Source organism: Choloepus didactylus, chromosome 2, assembly GCF_015220235.1.
Source record: "Choloepus didactylus isolate mChoDid1 chromosome 2, mChoDid1.pri, whole genome shotgun sequence".
Classification (NCBI taxonomy): domain Eukaryota; kingdom Metazoa; phylum Chordata; class Mammalia; order Pilosa; family Megalonychidae; genus Choloepus; species Choloepus didactylus.
In genome coordinates, this window is record NC_051308.1 from 102,083,239 (window position 1) to 102,104,587 (window position 21,349).

The 21,349-nt window shown below is 38.8% G+C and overlaps 1 protein-coding gene across 4 annotated transcripts in view; it reads right to left on the reverse strand.

The window, feature by feature from the left end:
* Positions 1-1,489: 1,489 nt before the first annotated feature.
* Positions 1,490-21,349, reverse strand: part of DDR2 (discoidin domain receptor tyrosine kinase 2) — a 159,643-nt gene continuing 139,783 nt past the window's right edge. For 2 of the 4 annotated variants that reach the window (XM_037825471.1, XM_037825472.1), the window contains exons 12-18: positions 19,704-19,914; positions 17,983-18,206; positions 16,610-16,737; positions 14,011-14,202; positions 13,486-13,720; positions 11,432-11,581; positions 7,740-7,874 (exon numbers count right to left, since the gene is read on the reverse strand). In XM_037825471.1, coding sequence (XP_037681399.1) covers positions 7,740-7,874; positions 11,432-11,581; positions 13,486-13,720; positions 14,011-14,202; positions 16,610-16,737; positions 17,983-18,206; positions 19,704-19,914 — 1,275 coding nt within the window. Of the gene's footprint in view, positions 7,875-11,431; positions 11,582-13,485; positions 13,721-14,010; positions 14,203-16,609; positions 16,738-17,982; positions 18,207-19,703; positions 19,915-21,349 lie in introns of all 4 variants that reach the window. The other 2 variants (XM_037825470.1, XM_037825469.1) reach the window with 2 other exon arrangements.

Genomic DNA, 21,349 nt, shown 5'->3' on the forward strand with positions numbered 1-21,349 from the left:
TTTCATTGTACACAATGACCCCATCTATCCCTGAAGTTCTTGGTCCCATGATCAGAATAGTAAATGTGGCAACTGTATCTTTGATTGTCTATTTACTACTTCAGATAATAAATTTAACTCTGCCCTAAACACTGAAACCCATCTCTGATTCCTTTTATGATGCCTGAATCAGTCCTTAGGTAGATGAGAATGTGTAAAGACGTCTCTGGCTTCCGATACAGAACTCTATTCTGGGTCCCTACAAACTTCTCCAGAACCAACTTGCCTGATTTGTAAACTGGGGCAAAAGACCAGCTGCCAGTAGAGCCACGTAGCCTCCTGCTTCTCTTGTCCACATCCTTCCTTCCTTTTCTCTTCAAGTTACTATACACCCAGGCTGGCCCTGAACTACCAAAACCCATCCATTTCATTAGATGATATGAGATCATATGTTGCCTATACATGAGAAATTATTGTTCCATAGGACTCAAAGTCCAGAAAATTTTACGCGTGTACACCGCGTTTTCAAATACAAAGTGCCTAACATTATACATGTAGATAAAATTGCTTGTCCTCCACATTTAACAAGATGAGTCCTCCTAGTTGTTGGCTAAAACGTAAAGGAGCAGATTATGTATTCAGATATATGCATAATATATATCTGTGCTGTATCATGTTTGTACACATACACATCACTGACATATTTTTAAACTTTGGCAATAGGTGTTAACAAGAGAATTATCCCTCTTTGAACATCTCTGCTGTCCATGTTCATTTTTTCCTGTTTACTTTTTCCTCCTTCACCCCCATCCTCACTCCTACCACACAGTTACTTGAATCCCTGGCTTTTAGTCCTGGAGTCAAACCAGAAACCTTTGGGGTGAAAGTGCGCATTCACGAGTGCGCACTGAGAATGGTTATTCTCTGAGAATGTATTTCCATTCCCTCAGCTATTGTGATCATAACCAAAAAAAAAAAAAAAAAAAAATGTTCATATTACTCAGAAAATCAAGAAAATAAAGTTGTTCATCAGGGACCAGGTAAGAAGCATGATGTTTTGGGTAGTTTTAATCCTGATCTCTATTATGAAGACTGATACTGTATTCTGGTTATTTGTAGTTTTTGTTGCTTTGTGTATGTGTGGACAGTCTAAGACAGACCATGTTTGGATTTAGAAGGAATTTCTGTGTTTCAACCAAAACAGCACAGAAACACAGCAACAATATAGGATCCCCTATTGACCCTGGACTGGAATTTCCATAACTAGATAAATGTGAGGACATAAAATCTCAGTCGCTAGTGTGTCTGTACATGTTTTTCTTCTGATTTAACAGTCAACTAATATGTGAGAGGCCTAGGTAAATAACCCATTGTTAGATATCCCCCAAAAATAGCCATCTACACCATGCACACCCCAGCTCTGTCCCCTACCTCAGTTTTCCTCCTAAAATGTGGCCAGTAAGGGTGACAAAGCCCAGACTGGTTCTTTTTGCATAGAAAGAAGGAACCATCAGTAGCATGTTTCTTTAATCATTGTTATTTACAATTTATCATCTGACAGACAGACTTACAGAGAATAAATAAAGAAAAGAAAATATACAATTGGCACCACATTTTTTTTCTAATACAGAGAATTTGTATGTATTCCATTTTGGAATGACTACTATAGCTTTAAGCAGAAATTAAATCAGTTTACTATTTATCCTTTGACAGGATACATCATCTTCCAAAGCCTGCGGAAAGGCCCAGCTGTTTCCTCATCATAATGAGGGCGTACCACATTGCTTAAGAAACTCAATCCTCAGAAAAAGTTACCAGACAATAGGGCAGAAGAATAGAATATCATGAAGAGTAAAGGACATAAAATAGATAGGCTAGATTACAAACTCTTGGTATGTTTGCAGGAATCCTCTCAACTCTCATTTGTTTCCATGTTTCTTTTCAGGAAAATGGTTTTTTACTGTAAGCTGTTACCTTATCCCATTATGCTTTCCCATGACTCTCTTTATAAAATCTTCCTTAACATGCAGTTGTGAATGTGGGTGATCACAGACTAATTGAGACTCTGATTCTTCTCCTGGAGAGGCCTGTGAAGTGGTTGGCAGGTGACTGCTGGAGAAACTAGATAGCTTGTTTCAAATAAGTTGGGTTTGGGGCCAGGATCTGGTGCCTGGTTTTGAAGGGGTGCCCTGTTAAGCACCACCTTGCATTGCTTTCTAAATACCTCAAAGAAAGAAGCCTTGCCATAGATTGATTTCAGCATCAGAAAATACACAAATGTAGGAAGTACTCCACTCGCCACAAGTTAGGACACTTTTTCCTTTCTTTTCATTTCAAAGTAAGCCATCTCTGTATTGCAGCAAAGCACTTCTTAAATTCACCCCGGTTATGCTGGAGGACAAGTTTCTATTTCCATTGTTTATTCATTCAACTAACATTGGCAAATATTTATCAGGTGCTCACTATGTGCCAGGAACTTTAAAGGACACAGAGTGTGCAGTGATGAACACAATTATAATCTTGTGACCCCTAAATAGGGCAGCTTAAAACAACCATCACAAACCTCAAAGCTGTAATCCGCAAAAGCAGAGCTTCAACTTCTCCCAAATTGCTGCTGTGTTGGCACTTAACTTGTCTCATGTGGTTGTTATTCCATTTAACAATAGATATTTAGGCAAATGAAATTTCTCTACCGTTCTGAAAATAGTTATTTATCACCTATCAGGGGTCTATGCCACTGTACTATTTTCCTTCATTGAGCTATTCCTGGTGCCATTCACTAAATGCCACCTAACTCTTGACCAAACTATTGGTTTACTCTAAAGTCCTCTCCTTATCACCACTACAAATCATATTCACTTGTAGGAACTACAGGAACCACCTAGAATTTCCTTCCATACCTGATTCTCTGCCTAGCAAGCTATGGACAGATCTTACTGGTACTTGTGCTACCTAATCCTTCACAAGGATCCTCCTCAGATGGTTTCAGATGACAAACAGCTAAAATAGTTAGAAAATTTAGAAACAGCATAGACAGAATATTGCTCATTGATAAAGGAACAGATCAAATCCTATAATATCTTACAAATTTTATAGAATTGTTTCCAGATAGTGTGCTTCCTGCTGCATCCAAGCAGGGCCAGTGTGCAAATTAACAAGGGTTAAAAGTATCCTGCAACAAAATAAGTACCTATGAAAAACTGATGAAATCCAAATGTCTGTAGTTTACTTAATAGTATTATACCAATGTCAATTTTCTGGCTCTGAAAATGGACCATGCTTATGGACGATGTTATCAGGTTATATAAGATATTATCAATGAGGAAATATGGCTGAAGGGTAATGTAACTCTGCACTATTTTCGCAACTTCTTGTTAATCTTAAATAATCTGTGAGTTATTAAATAACAAGTTTTTAAAAGTATCCAGCAACTAAACAATGACCCAAGAAGTGGGTCACTATAAGCAGTGCAGCTAATTGTAGCAGAAAACCCAAAATGACAGAAATCTGATCACCATTAGCTATTACAGTCTCTTTCCTTCTCAATTCAGCATTCCAAGACATTTACCAGGTGGAACTGACATCCATCTATTTCTATAAAAATCTTAATTTCAGTTCCGAAGGATTCCCCAACTTAGATCAGGAGCTGCATCTTCCAGAAACATTTAGGGACCTACCATACTTACTGCCAAATGTCAGAGGTCTTAGAGAAAAGAACAGATTCATATGGCAAATTATGAGCCTATGAATTCAAGGTAGGATAACCTGAGCCTTAACTGTAATTTTCTTCTTCTCTTTCTCCTCCCGCATCCCTTTTCTTTTTTCTAATTTTGGCAAGACAGATGCTGTTCTGTTCCTGGAACATGTTCCTCTCTTTCTCTCTTCAGACTCTCTTCCAACATAGCTCATACTTCTTTGTACTCCCAACAAAATTTAGTCTTGTCTAATTTAGCCTTTTGTTTGAATGTTTTCCAGAGGCCATTATGAGCACATCAGTGATGGGTATTACTGAAATTGGATTTCATTAACAGAAGGAAGAGAAGGAAACACTAAGCTTCATGAACTACAGTAAATTCCCCATCTCTAGGTCTTCATTTCCAGTGCTGCACTTGGGAAATCAAGCCCAGTTCAAGCAGAGTTGGTATCTTTTCACCATTATCCTCAGCACCTGAAATGGTCTAGAATACATAGGTGCTCAAATTGTCTCCCTAATGCACTTTCTCTGAAATGAAAAGGTTATTCACTGACGGTTGCTTATGTGTTTAATATCCATGAACAACTTCCCCCTTTTCTCTGAAAAGCTCCTTTCCATTATAAAGACTGAAGTTGACTTTGCATTTTTTAGTTAATATTTTTATAATCTCTATCATCCAGAATTTCTTCTTTCTCCATCCATATTTATCCTTCATCTTCAAGACACTTACTTTTTCTACCTTCTCTCAGCTTTCCTGCTTCAAAATGGATTCCTAACAGCTCCACCACCCTTGTTTCTCCCTTGACTTGAACCTCCCCTATGTTTTCCCCACACACCTCCATTACCTCTTTTTATGCAACCTTCTTTCTGGCCCCTACCTTCCTCCTCATTCAGTTTTATACACACTCATTGATCCAGTTTTTACTCCACTTTCATACAATGCTCTTTATTACACAGTCTTGTATACTTGCAAGTGATCTTTCCATAGCGTTGAAACTATATTTTCCCCTTCGGTGCCTTTTTCCACTCCAAATCTTTTCTGATCACATATGCATCCTGATAGCTCATTAACAGTTGGACCTACCTATCAGCACACTAAAAAATGAAGTATAAATTTAGATCTGACAATCCACAAACATAATCTGGACAAAAATATTCCACATATTATGAACAGGATAACTTACTACAAAGACAACAAGGCCCCATAATTTTCCATCTCCTTTCCTACCTCCCTTTCCATATAATTCCTAGATACATTAAGGTTAGAGCTACTTTTAAATTCCACATACTCAGCCCTCATTATATGCTCTGTTGTGTCTCTTAGATTTAAACTGATAACATGTAAGTGTAACTGGATTAGAAGTTAAACCTGTGCCTGTAATACCAAGGCCTCACTTCCAGAAGATGAAACCTTTCTCATCCCAGAAAATATAACTGTTTGTAATAGAATATATTTGGCAGCCACCTGAGACAGATTACTACTGTGACTCAAGGCCAGGGAAATTCAGGCATCCTAAGTTCATTTCAAACAAGCTTTTTTGGATTGGATCATGGAATGCAATGAATTGAGGCAGAAGCATAAAAAGAAAGAAGTAGGAAGATGTTAGTCAAAGAAAGGGAATATGAAATTATTTTCTCTTACCACATAAGAAGTCATGGCATGGTTTGAATGTAGCCCTACTAGAGCCCTACTTCAGGTCTTGATTTCAAGTCCCCTTAATTTTAATGAAGTTAAAATACTGATCTTGAAAGCAGAGTATGGTAACTATCAGGGTATAAGAGAACATGTATAGCCCTGCTCACATCAAATGTGATGATGTATTGGAAACACCTGGTTAACTTGAACACACTATACAAATGGCAGGTGTTACTATTCCCATGGCTTCCTGTATGATCTCTTTTGCAGATCCATGACCACAAGTTTTTAGAGCAGATGACAGGATAACTGAATACGTATCAGTTGTAGTTGTAGATCCAACTGTCCAATGAGCACTGAACAACATCAGAGCAGGAAGAGATGTCAAGACTATCTAATAAAATGTCTTCATTTTAGAGACAAGAATCCCAAAGCTCAGAGGCAAAGTGGTTTGCCTTAGATGAAACACTTGCCTTGAGGCAGAAGTAGAACTGAAACTTGCAAACCAATGCTCTCCTGATCCCCAAACAAATGACTCTCCAAAGCTAATTCTGGGAGAGACTGAAGCCCAGAGTTATAGGGTGATACAGCATTTGCTAGGGCCAGGAGATGACCTGACAAATGAATCTTGGGGCTTTGGGGTTTATGCTTATGTTGCGGCCTGCAGCAATGCTGAGGCTGAACAGGGGGAAACACTCAAGTTCCTGAGAGACTAGGTGGAAGGCGGGAAAGTGAGAACAACCAAGGGGGACTTAAGTCAAGACTTCCTTCTTAGCTTGGGAAGCTTATTCTGTAATCCTTTCTTGTTTCTCCTCAGCAGGAATTGAAGGTTCCCTTTTCCTGCTTCCCACTGAGTCTGAGGATTTGTAGAGCGTAAAAGCTCAGAATCCACTCTACAGGACCTCTTACTTGACAGTGTATCAGTTTCCATGAATTCTAGAGGAAAAGAAACCAGTCTGATGCTTTCTTTTCTGTTGCTCACACTATCTCTACAGCAAGAGAGTGTGTACACTAAGCAGTAGCAGTGGATGACTTCTCTCAATGTGCTCACACTATGCCTCACTGAAATCAAGGACTTCTCAGTTAGAAGAACAGTAAATATCATCTTATAGAAGCACCTGCCTTGTTTTTGGAAGCCTATACCTTTCTTGCACAGTTTTTCCAGCCTATATCTGAACTTCAGGAGCAAAGAACTCCCCTCGTCTGGAAGCAGCTCATTCATCCTGTAATGCTCTGATACTGGTTATGTTTTCCCAAATATGTAGTAGAAATTGGTCTCCCTATAAATTCTCCTCAATGGTCCTAGTCCAATCCTTTGGGGACACTCAGAACAGATCTATTCCCTGCAGTAGATGGCTTTCAGGTATTTATGCCTGAGAAATTCAGTGCCCAGTCCATCTGACCACAGAGGCTTCATCTATTAAAAGAGCTGTAAGCTTTGGAGATGGTGAACCAGAGGGCCTCGGATCAAGATGTCAAAAACATGAGTCTTAACTGATTCAAAAATCAGGCTCCCACTAACACCTACACCTAAAAATATTTTGAACAAGAGCAAGAGGAGGACTCTCTGCCGAAATCACAGATTAAGAGTACACCTGTTACCTGTCCTTTCTAGACCTCCTTTCCTTTGCCCATTCTCTATTCAAAACTCTTTGGATGCATACAGTACTATTTCCTTTCATTGTAAATTAAATTAACAGTTCCCCTTCATACAGCCTTATAGCAGACACTCTTTCCTATCCACACCCCTATGTCTTATATATGGACCCCACCCCTGACCCTTGCCCATGAATAAACAAAGCACCCATTTCACAGTAGTGGCGATTTTCAAGAACGTATCATCCATTCTGACAAGAGAGGGAAATGCAAATAGTGATTTCGTGACTTGTCCAGAGGCCGTATTAGGAAATCATCTGTGATTAGTTGCTGAATACTCTACCCTCAGATTCTCCACGCCTACCAAGTGTTTTCCCTAAACCTAATCTCCCATTTCCCAAGACATTAATATCCTTCAAGTTTCTCTTTCTGAAAATACTTTCTAAAGGGTGACATGGAAAAGATATTGTAGAATCTACACATTTAAAAACACAGCATATTTAACCTTTATAAATTATCTGAATTTTCTAGCATTTGTTAACCAACAATCTGGTCTATCAAGTAAAATTTCTTTTACTAGACTTTCTCTGCCCTAGGGTTTGTTTGTTTTTTTTTTCTTTTTTAGTTCTTTAATGTAAGAAAAAAAAAAAGTATATGTGAGTCAGGAATAGGGAGTGGGGAAGTGGAGGGAGGCGAGGGACAGAGGAGAACAAAGCAAACAAGCCTCTGTCTCTAGGTCCATTAAACGTCCAGCTGGAGTGGCTTAGGCATGGGTGAGTAGTAGGATCGAGGGGAGGACCAGGGTCGTCAGAATGTTGCCAGGCACTGATGGCATCACTCATCCCCTTGTTGAAGGAGTAGAAGGTGGATTTCCTGGAACGAGGGGCGGTGCTTGGTGTCTCTTCTCCAGCAGCTGAGCATCAACTTATACACAGAGTCAGGGCAAATAGCAGGCTGAGGGAGGTAAGTCTTCAAAAACAAAAATAAACAAAAAAAGAGAGAATATTAAGAAAAGGGGGGAAAAGGAAGAGTCATTGCATCATGGTGTTGTTTACCCTCTCCACACTTTCTTAAGTTCAATAACAAACAGGTGTGGGGTCTATTTTTCCTACTCACAAGAGTTCTACATTATCCGTTCCTTGTCATTCCCTTCTTTGTCTTCTTCAGTTGTCTAGAGCAAGATTTCCTGATGGGTCATTCTGCGATCTCTAGCTTCTTGCAGACAATGAAATGGGAGCAAAAATGATCTCATACTGTCAGGCCAAGTGGTTAGGACATTGAATCCTCCATTTATGGTCCACACGTGTTGAGGCTTATCTTGGATAAGTCAGTCATGGTAAGGGCTGAAAGTACAGTAGTAGCTTCAGCTGCTTGACTGGAATAAAATCTTAGCCAGAGGCAGAAACTGGGAGGTAGGATGTGTCCATGTAGCCCCTAAACCATAGCATTCTCTGTACTCCCCCTCCCCAGTACTTGCCCTGTCTACAGGAGACTGGATTTCTGCTTTACATCATACACCAACATCTGTATGTTTACCCTGACTACAGCCCCACCCTGAATTCCAGCCTAGGGCTATGTTTGGCTCTACTCCCAAATCCCCAGTTATAGACTGGATCCTACCATGAATGTTCAGAGCTGCCACATGCAAATGGCCATTCTATTGACTCGCTGGGTTATGTCCTCCTGCCTATAATCTGTTGCTGTCATCTCCTTGCCTACGTTTTTGAATACCCTGGTATATTGGCACGTTCCTGAACCATACCTGAATTTCCCATGCTCTTTGAGTGATGGAACCGTCCTCTGCCTTTGCTGGGTCCAACATCTGCAGCTGGTTACTCATTTACCACTTTCCCCTGCCTGGCCCCCTCCCACCCCAAAACCAGCCTATACCATGCATCGTAGGAGCTGGGCTTTACCCAGAGTCTGCTCATTCCCTCCACCCATTCTTAATTAACAAATAAAAGAGCAAATAACTCTGACTTCTATTGGAATATCTGATGAAATCTGGCAAGCCTTAACCCAGAACATTACAAATGATGATGGCTGTAAGATAGCAGCCATTTAAGAGGAAATATTGCCAACATAAATGAGAGTACAAGATAACAGGCACTGTCATATATTGATGGTGAAACTTAAAACTGGTAAGATGTCTCTGGGATATTCACCAGTTAACTTTAGAAAGAATATTATATACATTTTGAGCCAACAGATGCCAATGACATTTAAATAATAAATCATTTAAATTATTGTTTGCTCTTTTCAAAATCTTATAAACTTGTTAAATAATGGAAATTATATTTCATAATTATCTTTATATTTGTAGAATTTATTACCTTCCACATCATGAGACACAATAAACTTTAAAACTTTTTAAATTTTTAGTCATTTAATTTCATTTAGGCTTTGAGCTTTCAAGAAAAGGGCTACCTGGGAATTCTCCACATCTTGTAAATATAAATTAAAGTCAGAAATTTCACATACACTTTTTAATTATGAAAATTATGGCCATTGACTTCCAAAAACTTTCAACTGAAGACAAAGATTTAAAATTTGCTTAAGCTATGGTTCCTGGGAAATGTATACAATTCCTTCATTATACTAACATTATACTAACTAATGTTACTGAAAAGTTTTCTTCTGTATTATATCTAATATGTGCAATAAGTTAGTGATATAATTAAACACACCATTCCAAAATGAGTTAGATCACACATGTATAGCCTAATGCTGACAGTGCTGAGAAATTACTGTCCCCACACTTTAATGTCAAACTTTTAAAATTTGAATATTGACATTTTAATAAAATTTAATAGCAACTAAATTTAGTAAAATGTAATGAGTAATAAATTTAATATATTATATTTAGCAGTTAATACATTAAATTTATTAAATTTTTGATAAAAGTTTACATTATACTTATAGGGGAGTTTATTCATTGTATAGTGGAAGTATTTGGCTTTGGCCTTGACTTAAGACAAATATTTGACTTTAATACTCAACCATTTGGTAGCTGGTCAAACTGTTTATTTGGTGCAACACTAGTACCCAGTGAAGGTGAAAATGGTGGACCTTTTTAAACTGATTATTTATAAACAAATAAGTCAAACTTATATCCTGGAGATTATTAAAAATGAAAACTTCCATTAGGATGATAAAAAGTGTTTTCTTGTGAAATTGAATAACAGATTTGAAAAATTAATATGGAATTTTTTAATGCTAAGTAAACGCTATTCAACATCAAGACTATTTTTAATGCAAAGCAGATGTGGACATAGGAAAAGCACATGCCTTTCTTTTGTTGAACGTTTGCTGGTTCAATTTTGCCTCATGTGACCATTTTTTCTCCCTGAAGGGTTTCAGTCACTAAATGATAAGTTAAGGGAAACTAAAAAACTTAAAATATTCCTCTCTTTGCCCACTGTTCCAGGATATATTCAAATTAGGGTCATTGTTTTAATGAATAAAATTTAATTTTCTAATTGAACACACCACCTTTGACTGACCATGTGTCTTCTAATATGTATTAGTGGCCAGGATGTATTAGTACAGGAAAAAAAAAACAAACAAAAAAATATTTTTCCTTGGTCCACTTAGTTATTTCACACACACGAGAGTAAATTTTCCCATTGCCATAATAGGTAAACAACTTCCTTAAAGCCAAGATAATTTAAATGCCTGCTACCAAAATATCCATAGACTATCAAAATAAAGTTACATTTAGAGACTCTCCCCTCTTGTTTTCAACCTGCATATTTCATTATTTCCTGCCATTCTTTTATCTTTTGCTGGCTTGACTCTATAAAGTCACAGAGGATCCACTTTTTATTTTCTGCAAAAGCCTTCTCCCCCCTCACCAATTGTTATTTTCCTGCTTGAGAAGCCATACTCCAAGATATGCTTTTGGGAGATTCTGTGTTCCTGCCACTAGCAAACTTTAAATTCTAACCTCACAGGACATTTTAAAACTAAGCCACCCAAAGAAATCTCAGAATATCTTAGCTGGGAATTGAAAACCCTCATTTGCTTGGAACCCAGCTTTCCCTGAATCCTAAGAGGCTACAGTAGCTGGGCCAAGAGATGCCTTCCAGAAGCAGCTAGCCATGACACACTAAACCACTTCTGGACCCACAGGTTTAAAAACATAAATTTCTTAATCATTTTTTAGGCTTATATTTTTGTTCCTATAGTTTTCAACCAGGAAGACAAGCCCCACAGTCTAGATCAAGAAGAAGATCAAACATGAGAGCTAGGATTTTATTTTCTGGTCACTTTGAGCTGGGGAAGAGCCTGACACAACTCCTCATCCTTGCCAGTGATCAACAGGTTGACACACGGTAAAGCAGGCTGTGATGGGCCTTGGCAAAGATCTTGGTCCTTATCCAAATAATTAGTAACAAAGGGTGATCATCCAGATGTCCCATCTTCTAACTCAGGCCTATCTTGCTAAGTCAAGACTTCCCTTTAGTTGCCCTCCAAGAGCACCCAAGTCCACATCCATCCATCCATCCATCCCAAACAGTTCCTACCTGCCTCCCTTGGTCTCGGAAGAACTCTCCAGTATTCTCGATGACCTGCTCATCTGACAGCTGGGAATAGGGTTGCTCCTGGCAAAAGGTGAAAGTTTCCCACAGAGTCACCCCGAAGGCCCATACATCACTTGCTGTAGTGAATTTGCCCTATTTAAATGAGGGAAAAATGGGAAAATCAGAATAATCTGTGTACAAGAGCAGGTAAGATTTTCATAATCTGAAAGAGTTCGTCCTTTCCCCTCCCCAGGACAAAGAATGCTAAAATGGCCAACATACGCATAAAGGATCTAGAAATTGCAACATTAAGTTGGTTTGGCACCAGGAGACAGGCCATTTTCTCATCCTCATGACCTCAACTTAGGTCTGATTTGAGACCCAAGGGCTGAAAGGGATACAGCTATAAACTATCTGACTCCCCAACTGAGTCAGTCTTTAGGCTCTGGTGTAGCCTTGGGAAAATGCCCCTGGGAAAAATAAAATTCAATAGAAAGTCACTTGTTTCTGTGTTGGAGATAAGAGTAATCTGGTGTAAGTGCCTGGAATCAGTCCCTGCGTGAGTCCAGGACTCTCACTTTCCAATTAAGGCATAGCAACATTCTCGAAGGGTAGACTTTAACAACAAGCGATAACTAGGAGATTGAGATATAATTAGCATGCGTTAGATACGTTTATACATTTTTATTCAACCAATGTAACGATGCTTTGAAGTAGGCATTATTATGACATTATTTATCCTTATTTTTCAGACTAGAAAAGTGAGCCCAGAGAGGTTTATTAAATTTCCCTGGTTAATAAGACCATTAGTAATGGAAAAACTGTGATTCAAACCAAGGTCCTCTGAATCTAAGTCCAATAATCTTTTCAACACCATACAGTGCTTTAAAAAGGAACAGGGTAAAACATACTATTCAGATACATAGTAATGATAAGGATCTTTAAAAGGATTTATGTAAACTGGTCTATGTCACAGAATTATTCATAATAGCAGAAAATTGGAAACTACTTAAATATCTATATTTTTATATTAATAAATTATAGGATATATCACACAATGGAAAATTATCCGGCCGTTAACATGACATTTTTGAAGAATATTTAATGACATAGGAAATGCCTGTGATAAAATGTTAAGTAAAAAATAGAGAAGTATTTGTGTATAATATTATCTCAATTACGTAACATAGATTATACAGCAATACGCCCAGAGAAAAAAATCTTCAAAGGAATATACCAAAATATTAATGGTGGTTATCTTGGGGTGGGAATGATTTTACTTTTTTTCATTTCACAATTAATTTATGAATCCTATAAGAATGTAAGCAGGAAATAAACCAATTAACTACAATTGAACAAAACTAGATTGGTCTCAGGCTTTTCTCTGAAACATTAAATGACGGAAGACAAAACATTACATGTACACAGCAGAGTAGGAACTAAAGTTCATAGTCAAATAATTCTAAAACTCAGCTAAGCGAGTCATGTGAAAAGTCAACAATAAAAAGTGTCAAACTTGCATGGTCAGAAAATATACTTCCATGAGAGACATTTGGAAAAACTTATTCAGTTGTGGTCCAGAACATCAAGCAAAGAATAATGAATTTATAATAAAAAAGAAATGGTGGTAAGCATTAAAAAATAATTAATTAGAAATATGGTTATAAAAATAACATGGAAGAAAAATATTTTGTGTGGAAAACATTTCTTTATGTGATCAAGTTTTTAATACCTTAAATTAATTGAGACCAATGAGTAAGTAGAAAGGGTGAAGAAAAAAAAAGATACAAAAGCCCTTATCATTATACATGCACCTTTAAACTTTCTTCCCCAAATTTTCTAAAATGGGCTTGTTACTTTTTATCAGCCAGAATAGGTAAAGAATAGGTAAACAAAAATAATTAGCAGTAGTACACAAAGAAAATCATCTCAAGGCAGAAAAAATATCTAGGTTCATTGAGTTTGCTTCTTGCCATCTCAGGCTCGCCTTTATATGCCGTATGCACCTGCCTACATGTCAGGTGTTAAGGTAGGACTTAAAAATTCCAGGAACTCACCAGCAAGATGCTCTCCCAAGACATCCAGCGGATAGGGAGCACTGCCCGGCCTTGAATCCGGTAGTAGTCGCCGCTGTACAGATTCCTGCTCATTCCAAAGTCAGCTATCTTGATGGTATAGTTCTTACCCACTAAACAGTTTCGTGTGGCCAGATCTCGATGGACAAAATTAAGAGAAGAAAGGTATTTCATGCCAGAGGCAATCTGGGTAGCCATAAACTTTAAGCTGGCATAACTGAGGAAATATAAAAGAGAGAAAGTAGCCCATGGAAACAAAGTCATTAAAGATACACATTCTAAAGTTGGTACCAAGACACCTAGGTTTAAACCTCAACCTCCCTTCCCTATTCTTAAAGAATCTCTTTTCATTTCCCCCAAAGGGCAGCTGCTCCATTATTCCCTGACCACTAACCTCTCCCATCATCTCAGAGCACTGACAAACTTAAAGCTTCACTGCTCCCCATCTTCAGAGCCCAAGTTGGTCTCATGAATACAGGAAAGAGATAGAAGACTCGGCTTATTTACCCGACAGTGGGTACACTGCTGGAGGAAGAACTGGGGGGCTCGTGGCGAGAGAGAAACTGATTGAGGTCCCCGTTCTCCATGTACTCTGTGATCATGCAGAGAGGATCGTCAGTGATACACACAGCTAAGAGACGGATGATGTTTGGGTCCTTGAGCCGGGACATGATCTTTATCTCCTTAAGAAAATCATTCCTTTGGAGGACACAGACATAGGTTAATCCATAGGTTGCCAGAGTCAGACTCAACAAAAGTACACAGCAAAGTGTATTTCTAGTTATTACACCAAGCCCTGTTTCCCTTTAGATAACTTTTGAGAGGGCACAGAAATTGGTACCTGGAACTGCCTCTTCTCCTCAGCCTGGAGAATACATATGCACCGCTATTCAACTGTAATCTTTTTGAGTATCTAGTATCTAACACAATGCCTGAAACATAGCAAGTAATTAACTAGCATTTGCTGAATGCTATATGCTATTAAAAACCACTCTGAAAAAAAAGAAACTTTTCACTGAAAATCATATCTTAAGTGCACCAGGGGTAATTACCATTGTTTTTTTTCTTTTCGGTAATTACCTTTTTAAAAGGCCATGGAGTCACTTTATTGATAAAGTGACGAAACATTTTATAAAGTGAAAAATCATCCCCTGGTTTATCTGATAATCTTTTATTTTCTCATACTAGCTTTTCTTAATACTGGATGTACCAGCAGTCAATCGCAGCACACATTTAGTAGCCTGTCCAAAACAGAGCTGCTTAAAAGTCACGGTAGTAATGTAGGGTCATTTCAAAAGAAGTACTCACTTGGCCAAGACTAATAACTGTTTGAGCATGGTGACAACCACCTTGAGTCAAAAAGTGAGCTATAACCTTCCTAGTAGCAATATTGGGATTAGTGAGGCCATAAGCCCACATTCCCAAAACTATAGATCAGTTTTTTTATTATTCATTTTATTGAGATATATTCACATACCACGCAGTCATACAAAACAAATCATACATTTGATTGTTCACAGTACCACCACGTAGTTGTACATTCATTACCACAATCAATCCCTGACACCCTCATTACCACACACACAAAAATAACCAGAATAATAATTAAAATGAAAAGGAGCAACTAAAGTAAAAAAGAACACTGGGCGCCCTTGTCTGTTTGTTTGTTTGTTTCCTTCCCCCACCTTTCCACTCATCCATCCACAAACTAGACAAACAGAAGTGTGATCCCTATGCCCCCCCCCAAGCCCACGGTCCCCCCTCATAAGCCACATTTTTATACAATTGTATAGATCAGTTTTAAGTCTCCTGTCACTTTTCTAGGAATCCTAGACTGAGAGCCATACTGGATCAATATAAACCCCTTGGAATCAATGTAGTCCTGATGAAACTCCCCCCCACCCCCAATCTACCCCCTCAGGTTCAATCCAGGGGTTTCCACGGCTTAGGAGGGCACAGGGTCTAGGCCATTCATCATTGCTAACTGGGAGTGGACACAGGTGGGGGTACCCCAAGCTTCGCCAGCCAAAACCATAGGTGAAGGCTTCGTCATATCCTGGCCTGTTTCTCCTGGGCATTTTCTCCATCATCTGCCAAGACTGATATTTAGGGATATTCCATCTCTCTAGGGGACCCGAGGATGTCACTTTTCTGTCATTCTAGAATCCTTAAAACTGAAATTCTCCCAGTTAAAATTCTAAAACCTCCATAGTTCTGTACCAAATCCTCTCTTTCTTCTTCCATATTTTGGCAACTGGAAGACCTCTAATGAAACCCTATCACTGTTTCTGGAATTGGTGAAAAAATGGGAGACAGGGATGATAAACTTTCTCTCACTTTGAATATCAGTGAGACAAATCAAATCAATACAAATGAGAACATGCATATGTTACCCAGATGTGCAGAGTGATCTGTGACACGTAAAGCCAGCTTTCAACTAGCATGCCTCTCTGGGTGAGGATTAACTCACCATTACTGTAATGGAAAGACTGTCAGACAGTGGAGTACGGCTGGTAACTGCAATTTATGTAGCAAAGGATCCAAGAGATTATTAGCCAGTTTGGAAAACTGCTAAAAGACTGTGGATCCTTTTGCTTTGAGTTCCATGGATATTTTTCCAAGTAGAGGTAGCTTCTCATTTTGGGGGTTGCTGGACATAGAAGAAAAGGAGCATAAAAGAGAAAAAAAGAATGAGAAAGTAAACACAGAAGTATAAAAGCAGAATGGAAGGCTCAGCAAGAAAGATGTGCTGTGATTCTGAAAAGTTTTTCAGGAGAAGGCAACAATACTCAGGGTATATCTGTATATAATGGTTGAAGAAATACATATACAGAGTGTTGTGTATGCTTGGAAATGCTGTGCAAAGAGGATCAGGAGATGAATACATAGCAAATAGAATGGAGAATGTATATACTTGAGAGAACTGGAGAACAAAGATGAAACAGTTAACTCTACCAGAAAAATAAAACATATGACATTGGAAAAGTGAGGCAGCTCCCACAACTTCCCATCTCAAAAGAAAAAAATTGCTCAGAAGTTTCCAGGGATGTTCTTGGTCCTAAAAGATGACATACCTAAAGGAAAATTCAAAATGCAGACCACAGACCTGGCATTCTTGTTGGCATCTGCTCGGAGCATTTTCACGGCCACCAGGACAGGCTGGCTGGCACTGACATCTAGGGCAAAATCTTTGTCTTTGAATTTTTCCATTCCCTCCACTTCACAGAGATGAACCTAGATAAAAGTCATCTAGTCTCAGCATCATCATTTCTCCTGAAGATGTCTCAGTACTCTTGCTGGGCATTTCCTGGAGATAAACTAACTCTTACAACTCAAGCAAAATAATCGAAAGACAGATAAGAAGGTATGTCTAACATATCTTTGATTAAATAATTGATTAAAACAATGGTAAAATACCCAGCTAATAGGATATGTTGCTGCCTTATAAAAATATATACATTGATTGGAAAATTGAATAAGTGAATGAAGGAATCTGCAACATAGTATTTAATTACAACATAAAACACTATAAAATGACACTCAGTATAAATGCTTGAGCTTTGATTCAACAAAGTTTAGTTACCAGATTGTATAAAACACAGGCAATTTCCCCTATAAGGTAATCCCTTAGTATGGAATTAGCATTGCAGGTAACTCCTATGTATCAGAAACAATATAATAAGCCTGAGTTTTCAACCCAGGGGTCACATGAGTTCATATAATACAACAGACAGATGCCATAGACCCCTCTACCTCCTCCAACACAAACCTACAAAAGGGTCCCACCCATACTGGAAACCAATAACACTCTTCTTACAAAGCCAAGTATCACATTTGGAGTTTAGATGGCAGTGATGAAGAGTTCCCATTACAATGTAAATCATTGCCTAACTGAGTTCTTAGGAAGTTAATGTAACTGATGTAAGAGCGAAAAGACTAACGTTACACGTATCACTCCAAGGTCAACTGGGAAGAGTGTTCCTCCTTGTCTTGGTGACTCATTCCCAAGTGGCTGATTCTGGGACCAAAAGTTGGGTGAGGTTGTTTTTGACCATTGTGCATGTAGCTCCCATTGATGATTTATTTAAAAAAAAACGAAGTGGCTATCAAATGGCAGGGTGTGCCTGGACAGTTCATAAAGGATGATCATATCTTGTGGGCCCCCACCCTTTGTAACCTAGTATAAAAAAGTTTGAAAATATTGAATGTTTTTCAGGATATATGAAGTCTAGTGACTTTTTTTCTGCCTTAACAACTCCTATATAGAAATCAGAAGTCCCAAGATTCTACAGCTTTTTGACAAAGCTGAAGTTGATCCAATGCTAGTCTCCTGGAGGACAACACAAGAACAGACAAGTGGAGGACACATTCAGTTGTGAGTCCACTTGTGGAAGGGACATTGCTCTACTGGCCATTTTTAGTCAACCACTCCCTTTGAGCTACCAAGGATTGGAGGTACCACTCTAAGGACCAACTCACCTCCCCAAATTGGCCTTCTCCCAGCTTCTCCTTGAAAGTTAGGAGTTTCCTGGGGAATTCTTCCACAGCCACATCTTTTCCTGAGAGCAGGTCCATGGTGACAGCAGGCACTGAGTATGTGTTGCCCCCAGTCACTCCCTGGAGGTTCACAATGTCAGCCTCTGCATAGTGGGGCACCCCCTCGGGCCCATTTGGCTGGACTGGCTTCACAATGCCACTGCAGCCTGGGAAGACAAAGGCAATGAGTCTGGTTCCAAGGGGCATCTTTGGAGAGCTCTTTAAGAAGGAAACTCTGAGAAGAGGGCTAGAACATGTCCCTAAACAGTCTAACTCACTCCATGACATTCTTACTTAGAAAATGGTTTTGCTTCCATTACGGACTCTCTTTTGGTCTTCAGAATACAGGCCAACCCTTTATCTCCCATTCTTCTCCTCATAATAGCTTAAAATTATTAACAACCTCCTTGACTAATCTTGAGGTACCGTGTACCACTCTGCTATACATGGCAGAGCTATAGGAAGGTTCATGCTACATAAGGGTGGGAGTATTCAAGGTTTAAACTTTAATACTCTATTTCCTTAATGTTAAGACATTATCATTGTTTTATTAACCTTGGTTAGAGATTAAAATTATTTAATATTAGGTGTATGTGATCTAGTTTAAGATGCATTCTGACTTTATAAATGTTAAAATGGGGGGGGGGGGGGGATGCTTTAGACTCCAGAAAATAAGTATCTTTTGGTTCAGCCTAAGAAATGAATTAGTTTATATTCTTTGTTTAGGTTGTGTCTGTGAAATCGTCTTAGTTGAATGTGCTCCTTCAAGGTTTGCTATGTTGAACTGAAGGATGAATGCAGGTTATTCTCCTTTCTTCCTTTGATGAGTCCCTCTTCAGGCTAGCTCCTTGAAAAGCCTATGCTCTCGTATTTGGTACTGTTTGCTTCTGCAACCAGCTCAGGCTGAGCTCCTCTCTCCTGAATGCCACATAGTCCCCTTCCGCCAATTTGGGTCACTATTTGGTTGCTGACCTTTTGACAAAGCTGTTCCAAGCTTCAGTGATGATTCCAACATCCCTTCCTGATGTCACTCTGCAGCACTTTTTAAATGACATTTGGGATTTGAGTCAACTGGCACTGTTTTACCAAAGCAATGCCTTTTTTGAGAAAAGGCAAGAAATATTTACTCTCATAATAAAATCTTGTATTCTTTTAAAAATGTTTACCAATGAGAAAGCAACAAAGATTAGATAATGATCATCAAGATTGCTACAAATCTGAGAAATCCAGAATAACTTTAACTTCGTTTATTTATTTTTTTCCAGGTGAAATTCTGGTCCTGCATTTAGCCCTAATGTTTGGTTTAGGGTGAGTACCCTATTTGACCCTTCTTACTTTCCTCATATGTAAAATGAAGATGTTGGACAAGTTGGACTGTTTAGATTCCTTGGGTGTTATCACCATAGTAACACCTTTTACTTTTTTTTCCTTCCTCTTCGGACTTGTGGATTCCTCCAAACATCTGCTATGTTCAGTAGCAGGGGAGAAGTGCTCAGAGTAGGCTAGGAGCAGCAACAGACCAAATCTAGAAAGAGAATGTAGACTTCTCAGGAAGTTAGCATAGACTAAAAATAGATTTGGCTGGCTAGGAGCAATATCGGCACACCTTCATAATGCTTGTCAAGGCTTCTCCCTCAATTCCCTGGCCACTATTTTATCCTCACCTGACTCCTCCTCCCCCGGAGCAAATTCTGGGAGTTTTCGTATCAGCCTGGAGGGCTCCTGGTAGTCAGGGCGAAGGGGAAAGATGCGATCATAAGTAGAGTTGGACTCTTGCTCACTTGGTGATGAAGAGCGGTTATTGTTGAACATGCTGGACTCGCTTGGCAGGGAAAGGCTGACTGTCATTTCATCATCCAGCATCCTCCGGGAAGCCTGAAAGAGAAGACATGCAAGCAGGGCATGTTGGCACAAAGAGGATCATCATTTCCTCCCTTTCTTAAACCTAGCTCTTCCACTCAGATGAAATCAACTTTATCACTGCTAAACCTCCCAAACACTGCAAATCACAGGGATGAAGTCTAGTTCCACAAATGCCTATGTTGTCGAAATTTAGAATGATGCTTCATTTCCACAAGGCAGAATTTGACCTCCTAAATGTCTGTGCTAAATGTCTGTGCTGCCAATATTCATTAACTTTCATTGAAGCACTTGTAAGCATTATTTATAATTCTATAAGAACCTATCAGTAGCCCATCAAAGATCTTCTCAATCCTACAAAGTTTTCTATGTGCTATTAAATGGTGAGTTTTGCTGCATTTCCCTATAACTGCTTTGATTTTTTATAGACGTGAATTAAAATGTTCATTAATTTGACAAATGTGCTGCAATATTATGAATCAGTAATATTGGATTATTTTTACTAATCAAAAATATGATGAATATAAAATGAGAAACAAAAGTCCTAGGTGTGTTTGGGGACCCCATGACAAATTGCACCTAATACAGGACTAAGAAGAGTAAAACAATGAATTGTTTTGGTATCCTATCCAATGTGACCTGACTGATCACTCAAAGGACAATGCCAGCATCTGAATATGTGTGACTATTTGGATTTAAACATGTAAAATGCTCCATTCCAAACAGAAAACAAAACAAAAAAACAAAAAAATTTTGAGTGTTCAATGGAGAAATCTAGATGCTTGCTTCACCCACTGGACAGAAAAGTCCTTGGTTGCAATAGTATCCCTAATTCTGAGCACAGATCCCTACACATAAGAGGTACTCAATAAACGTGGGCTGACTCTCAAAGAAAGAATGCTGAAGATACTAGCAAGAGTATCCAACAAAAAACACTACACTCAAAGCTTTGTGAGGTAATGTTTCTTGGAATGTGTGCTTCAGGGTATTCCACAAAAATTTCTGCCTCCAGAAAGAAATCTTGGGTGTCATTCCAGAGCACCTAAGCTATCTCATTTAGGATGTTCTGCTGGTTTGGATATATTATGTCCCCCCAAAAGCCATGTTTTAATCCAGTCTTTTAGGGGTAGAGTTATTAATCTTTTTGATTAGGGTGTGACCTCTTGATTGAACGTTTTCATGGAGATTTGACCCCACCCATTCAGGATAGGTCTTGATTAGTTTATTGGAGTCCTTTAAAGGGACCTCACACAGAGCAGTTGAGAGAGACTTTTGGAGAGATGCTTGCTGACACTTTGAGATGCTAGCCCAGAATTTGCTCCAGAGAATCTAAGAGAGAACAAAACTCCACAAGAGCAGCTGAGAGAGACTTTTGGAGGGATGCTTCAAGTTGCAGACAGAAGGATGCTGGGAGATACTAAGCTAAGGGCACAAAGGAGCTGAGAGAGGA